General features: G+C 36.3%; 1 protein-coding gene across 4 annotated transcripts in view; it reads left to right on the forward strand.

Moving 5' to 3' along the window:
• Positions 1–6,902, forward strand: part of TBC1D32 (TBC1 domain family member 32) — a 111,693-nt gene extending 104,791 nt beyond the window's left edge. For 2 of the 4 annotated variants that reach the window (XM_089530485.1, XM_089530486.1), the window contains 2 exons: positions 937–1,125; positions 6,138–6,902. In XM_089530485.1, the coding sequence (XP_089386611.1) occupies positions 937–1,125; positions 6,138–6,257 (309 nt within the window). In that variant the 3' untranslated portion in view covers positions 6,258–6,902. Of the gene's footprint in view, positions 1–936; positions 1,126–5,580; positions 5,709–6,137 lie in introns of those variants that run through there. The other 2 variants (XR_016281757.1, XR_016281758.1) reach the window with 2 other exon arrangements.
• Positions 6,903–7,638: the final 736 nt, after the last annotated feature.

Here is a 7,638-nt window from a genome sequence, read left to right on the forward strand (position 1 = left end):
ACCTCCTATATGTTGTCAGATTTATGCAAAAGTACAGGATTTCTCTTCAGTTAAATACACTTTAAATGCTTAAACAGAAAAAAATATCACTTTAAAAATTCCTAATGACAAACGTCTTTGTCCATTTAGGGGTGAAGCAAATGGGTCAAAAAGAGCAACCCGAGGCTGCTCTTGCCCCCATTGCTACAGGGCTGTGGCAACCAGACACCACGGTCCCAAGTGCAGCTGCTGGCATGGTCCCGAATGAGCCATGAAAAGGAGCAGTAAAAAACCACTCCTTTTGCAGCCAGGTTAAAGCCGCATTTGATGGCTCCGGAGCAACCTCTGCACGATCCAGGGGTGTGCGTCATGTGCATGTCCCACTCCTGGATAAGCCTGACAGCAGCCCTTTGGGGCTGTCTGTTTGAGGCCATGGTGTTTTTTCTTCCCACTTGAGCTTTGTTGGTGTCAATATATTAAGTTTGCACTCAGGAAGAAACATGCTTATGACTGTGTAGGGAATTAATGTTCTGCAAACTGTCAGTTGAGAAAAAGTGATGTAGGAATTTGTTCCTTCACGTTTAAGCCTGCTTTGAACCAAGAAAGCTTAGTTTGAAATATGCTTTCCTAGCTATATTGACCAGAGTAAACGTAATGGTTGACACTGCAGCTTCTGCATTGATTGACATCATGGAATGGTCAGACACTCATTTTCTTGTCCACTTGGCTGTTGTGTTTTACATTTCTTCTTTTTGTCTGTAATATGACAGATTTAATATTTCTTGGATCACTAATTCTACATCCTAATGTTCCTGGCTTTTCAGTCCCCTGCCTTCCCAGTTCTCTCACTCCCAGTCACCATTTAATATTTTGTTATGTAACCATTTAACACAGTGTTGATTACATTATGTAGAAGTGTTTTGGTTCTAAATACTGAAGTTGTTTTGTTTGTTTTAGATCTGTCAGCAGTGGCTAACTCAGTGCTTCTGGAATTACCTGGACTGGAGTGAAATCTGCCATTATATTGCCATTTGTATTTTCCTTGGCCCAGATTATCAGATATATATGTGTCTGTCTGTGTTCAAACACCTACAGCAAGAAATTCTTCAGCATACACAGACTCAGGACCTTCAAGTTTTTCTCAAAGTAATTTCTTCTTTATCTTTCTGACTTGGATAGCAGTCTGTCAGGGACACTAGCCAGATTTGTTGCATTGCATGGGGTTGAACTTGATTAGTGCCTTGCATCTCACTCTACAGTTCATAATTCTGAGACATACAATACCAGAATAAATCAGAAGATTTTGAGGCCAGTCTTTTAGAGAGACTGACAACAAACAAGTTCATTTTAAATCTTTTTGTTTTTACTAATTTAACAGTTACACTCTTTGCTAGTAGGAAAGGAAAATATTCAGATTGGTAGAGATAAAAAGAAGACACTCATGTTGCATCATTAGATTTTAGGCAGAGAATTAGGATACCACATTCTTTTGCATTGTGATCTGTTTGGTGCACTATAAAGTTCTCCTGCTTTAAACAATCCTTTTGCAATCACCTCAAGGGGGCAGTGATTCATGTGAGCAGTATATTCCTTCTAACCATCATGTTTCAGTGAATTTCATTATAGTCATGGTGGCCAATCATTGTTATTTTCACAGTAGCTACAGCCATGGTGAATTTTAAGAGTACACAGTGCAAATCAAGTTTCCCTTCTACTAAGAAGATTATCCACTATGTGTCAGCCCTCCAATTCCATGCCTGAAAAGCAATTCCATCATTGTTGTTGTCATGTGCCTTTGCATAATTTCAAACCTATTATGGCAACCCGAAAGCGAACCTATCACAGAGTTTTCTTGGCAAGATTTTTTTGAAAAGGGGATTGCTTTTGCTCTGGGGGCACAATGGTTAAATGCTGGTACTGCACACCCTCACAGCACCAAGGTTGTGAGTTCGATCGCAGACAAGGCTCCAGGGCATGAAAATGAATACCCAGCTTATTCGAGGCAATTAGCTCACACATTGTAAACCATTTAGAGAGTGCTTAAGTACACTGATACGTGGCATAGAAATGTACTTGCTATTGCTATTTCCTCTGAGTGTGACTTGCCCAAGGTCACTCAGTGGGTTTCCATGGCTGAGTGGGGATTTGAACCCTGGTCTCCAAAGTCATAGTCCAGTGCTCAAACCATTACGCCACACTTGCTCTCTGCCCCTTTATAACACATACTGAGTAACAAGTGAGATGCCCCCCAGCTGTTTGAGAACTCTGTATTTGAAATCTTCATGGCCATCATATGGGGGGTACTGAGAGTGTGGACCATACCATATGACACTTTAAGGGGGAGATGACACTATGTGTTCCTTTAAAATGCTGGAACTCAGCAGAAGAGAGAGTGTGAATGGAGTGAGGCTCAGTGACAGGAGATGCCTTGGGTTTTTTAAAATTAAAATTTAAAATTTAATTTTTTAAAATTATTTTTTCTTTTTAAATTTTATTTAATATCACACTTTATCACATCTTCACTGTTACCACATGAAATTATTTATGTGTAAATACATTTAGGCTGTGGTTATGATACTGTAATGTAAAGATATAATTTCAATTTTGCTAGTTGTTTATATCACAACTCTTGCCATCACATTCTGTGATGTACAGGAGTTAGGATTTATGAGTACCAAAAAACAAAAAACATTACCATGGATTCTGCATGGTGTGGTATGGGAGGAGGTCAGTGAGGCCAATCCTAGTGATGCCACTGGAAATCTGTATCCTGTTTTATTTCTTTTCAGGGATAGAGTTCCCAAACATACAAACAGCTCCAGTGGCAGAATGCAAGGAATAGCATACTGTCTGCTTTATTACAAGTTCTACAGTCTGTACTCTTTTTTTTCTTACAGTTCGTTCTAGAACAGTGTTGCATTGTGAGGAATGTTTCTCCCAGAGATAGGTCATTGATTCTTACCTTTCTGAAAATAATTCCTTTGCCTAAACAAGTGAAGCAGAGGGAAATAACTCGCAAGCCGACTGACTATCCTGCCAGTGAACTTGTCACCTCTGACTCCATAGTTTCAGGACTTTCATGATACCACCTGTTAAGAACAGTTCACTCCCTATTTTCCCCCCTGTGTGGGGAACAAAGAGTTGGGTACTAGCTGTTATTTAGCTGGTACCATCAGGGAGCCCCTGGAAGCACCAGAAGAGTAAACTTCATTTTGTAACCATGTCATCCTCCAGGGGTAGGGAGGAGAATTCATGGCTCATGGCTAAGGAGGGAAGTCTGATTCTTGGCTGAAGGGTTGACTGGAAAACTTAGGCCCAGTATGTCAGCTGGGAAAACTGGGGTCCTGGGGGGTCTGACCTCCTTGTAGAGAGCATGAGATAGTGGGAAGTGGCTGCACACACTTTTCCAGTTCTCCATCCCTGCCTTGGAATATACAGAATGCTTCAATTATCCTGTGAAATATTGGTATTATAATTGGTGAAAGGTTACCTAATGAGCTTCTTGCATGAACTTTGATCTTCTTGGTCTGTAATCTAATGGCTAAAACAGCTCAGATAGAAAAATCATGGGAGAATTTAATTTCTAACACGTGTTTACCAGGTACTTTATAAAATGTTGATTGTAGAAGTAAATTTTGATAAATGAGAAAGTGGATACATCACTGGCACTCATATTCTGATCACTAATTTAGGTCGTCAGTTGCTATCATTTTCTGACAATTGTTTTCCTTTTGTTCTTATCTTTTTGAGTAAGGGTGGGAACTTAAGTAATTCTCCCGATGCTGTTGGACATCCAAGTTTGGCCAATAGTGAAGAATGGTGGGAAATGCAGTCCTGCAACATCTCACAGATCTCTGGCCTCACAATTCCCACTCTTGTTTTAATGGAATGTACAAATTAAAACTCCGGACTGGAATAAATGAAAATAGAGATGGTTTCAGAGTTTCTAAATATTAAACTTGTTAAGTTCTGTTTGACACCCATCACTTCAGAATCAAACCTGAATTGTTATTAACATAGCATTTGAGAAAGTGGATAATAGCTTTTTTTTTTGGCAAGAAACATCAAGTTAATTGTTTAAACATGCCATTAACCACTGTCTGTAACAGCAGTCTCATTTAATGTGAGTGCCTAAGAATACCAGTAATTTAAAACTGATGACATTAATTTCAAAATAGCAGTCCTCATTATATAGTAGATGGCAACACAGCAGAGGTATTTTTCCTCCCAATAAAATTCACGTAACATCTAATGACATGCCATCAAGATTAAAAATTCTTAAGGCACAGAACCCAGATGTGTGGTCAAAACTTATAAAAATCATCAAATGTACTGAATATATTTTAGAAGGAATAGCATTATATTGAAAATAAAATAAAACAATATTTGAGGAAAGAATAAGATTTTGATTTTATTACCTGAGAGTGCATCCTTGTTTAATAAGTAGACCTGTTCTGACAGAATTTAAAAAATTAAATCCACAGTATCCTGATTCCAGTTGAATTTTAACCATCCTACTATGGACTTAATTACTTGTAGATTTCTCCCTAGGAATATAATATATTGTATGAAAGAAGCACATTGTTAAAGACGTGGAAGCAGAGTAGTACATCGTTAAAATGGATATTAAATTAGAGGCTCCAGTCTACCTCTAGCTATGCAGCAGAGAGATGCAAATGAAGTTTGTACATTCTGTCTGAAACCACTAATACATCAGACAGTTTAATGGAGTTCACATTGGCTTTGTAATTTTAAAAAAGGGATATTTATGAGTTGGTTTATTCTCATGAAGATCTGTCTTCATACATAGATCTGCCTTACTGGTCAGTGGCAACTGACTTCAGGTATCTTAAATCAAAATAGCATTAAATACTTGGGTTGTTTTTTTTAAAAAAGCCAATTGTTTAAAATACTTCCTGATTGCTTTTTATGCCACTGATTAATAGTCCATTGTTCACCAGAGGAAGGATTACAGGTTTAATTTCTTGTCTTTTGTGTACACACACACACACTTTAAAGGGTCCTGGTTCATTTTTAAAATTCACTTATTCTTGTGCTGTCAGGAGTAGCTGGCTGCCGTTCTTCTTCTTCCTCCTACTTCATTAATGTAGGTTCAAAGAGGAAGTTTTTCTAATAAAGCTATCTTATTTTGCAATATGTTTACACTCTGATGACTTGTGCCTAAGAGTGAGTGAGTGAATGAGTCTGTCTGTCTGTCTGTCTCTCTCTCTCTCTCTCTCTCTTGTATATTGTCATAATTCATTCAATAATGTATACTAATGGAATTGTAGGTAATTTCTTTGGGGCAAGTAGTACATAGGATGCCAGCATGTACTCAGAATATAATGAAACTGCAGTAGAGAGATGTTAAGCAAAGTCTGCACTATCATGTTCTCATAAAATGTTAATGGAAAATGGTAATAAAAGCTCATTTTTAATTTGTATTTTTGTATGGTTTACATACCACTTAATTTAATTTAGAGAACAACTAAGCTAGTCTAGTCTAATTGCTGCCATTGAGATAAACCTTCATTAACAAGTGGAGGAGGAGTAATTCCTCTGCAAAAGAACTCAAAATTAATTATGCCTTGTGCCCTCCAGATGTATTCAACTCCATCATTCCAAATAAGCATGATATTTTGTTATGAGAAACGACAATTTTCATCCATTCTTTGACACGTTGTATTATATTTGATGCTCCTCAGAAACCTTCCAATTTGTTATATGGGGTGGGTATTGTGGTTTTAATGTATATAGTTTTATATTGTTTTTAGTTGATGTTTTAATTGTTTTATTGTAATATGTTTTTAAATTGTTTTTATTTGTGGGTCCTTTTCTGGGAGAAAGGAAACATAAAAATGAAATAAATAAATTAAAAATAAAATATATACTGGATATATATTCTAAGAATTATTTGATAGTCCATGCTGATTCTGTTGATTATTTTAACCAATAAATGACTAGAATTGTTCAGAAACTGGCATGATGGATTTTCATATAATGGAAATTGATGTATTAAAGTAGAAACAGAAGAAACCAGTTTGCCAGTTGGAGTGGGTGTGTGTGTGTGTGAATATAGATACCTTTCAATACATTGATTTGATAATGTGTATCATTTGTTCCTAGTTAACAATACTTCTCTTTTATATAATGTGCAGGAAGAAGCACTTCATGGATTTCAAGTGAGTGATTATTTCAAATACATGGAAAACTTGGCTGTTACCTACAGATCAGTGCTGCTAAAAGACATGAAGAACATTAGAGTGCAGAACACATAGATGAAGCAAATGAGCATCTCATTTCAAATTTTAGTTATGTTCTGAAAAGAACACCGGTTGTTTGTTTTGTATTCTTCTCCATAAAAATGCATTTATTCTAAATGTACATACTGCCAGATCAATAATAGGGCTGTTGAGCATACCAGTTTCACAAGATGATATCCTCTAAATTGGATCATCTGAAAAATAATGTGTTTTTCCATCCATGTGGCATAGACTTGTTTACACTTGACTTCAGAACCTGCCCTTGAATTACTTAAATGCCCTGTTTATATTTTCTGGGAATGCTTTCCATGTTATTAAAGTTTGCTTTCCTTCAACTTCTGCCTAAAAAAAATTCTAAATTACATACAGGTTTGGCAACAAGAAATAATTTGAGTACCCAAATTTGAAAGCCCAGCCATTGTTAATAGTGAGGAATAAAGGCAAAATTTCTTGTATGTGGCAAGAATGACCTTGGAATGTCAGGAAACTAAGTAGCTCAGTTTGAAAACAGTTATTCAAATGAAATAACATTTGAAGTACAATGAAATATTTGGCATTGCTTTCTTTTGTAGTCATTTTTAAACACTGTATACTAAAGCCTTTTTTAAAAAAAAATCTCCATGTTGCCGAAATGAATACATTAAAAAATGCAGTGCTCGTTGTGGTTTGATGATTTTTATGTCAAAAAGAAGGCAAGGAAGTCTTTAGCTGCATATATAATTGTGGTTGTATGAAGTGCAAGTCAAACTGTATGATAACTGCTCCAGAGTGTCTTCACTATGGGGGATTGACTGGCAAATTTGGACTCTTGCAGCTCTGCCTGTGTAGCTGTACAACATATAACATATAATTTATGAAAGTACAGAGATTTTGTACCACCAAATCCTGTTACAATTTGTTTTAAATCAAAAGACAAATTTAAATTACATCCTATAAATTTGAAATCACTGAGACAAAAAATGCCTAAATATGGGTAAAATGTGTCCAGAGGGGATTACAATTGTTTGAAAATTTACCATATCAATGGTGAATTTTTTGGTCAGATACTCTGCATTCTGAATTAAGTTTAACTTTTATCCAGCAATATGTCTTATTAAAATAAACACTAAAGCTTTTGCAAACATGTTTTCACTTGACAGTTCCATATGTATTAATTCTTGAATCCAATTTCCACATCAGTCTGCTAATAGCAATAATAACAACAATACAGTTCTCATTTATGTTTCTGTGGAGGTTTCTCTAATATATAAATAAAATGCCTGCTAGGTAACATAGGGGACAGTTTTGCCACATGTTTTCCCCTGGCCATTTATGCCCAGAGGTAGCCTTTTTTTACAACAAGAAGTGGAAACCCATCCTCTGTTCCCATTCTGTGTTTGTTTGTTTGTGTTTGTTT

This window comes from Sceloporus occidentalis, unplaced genomic scaffold (genome assembly GCF_023333645.1).
Source record: "Sceloporus occidentalis isolate IW3139 unplaced genomic scaffold, rSceOcc1.0.p SCAF_6, whole genome shotgun sequence".
Lineage (NCBI taxonomy): Eukaryota > Metazoa > Chordata > Lepidosauria > Squamata > Phrynosomatidae > Sceloporus > Sceloporus occidentalis.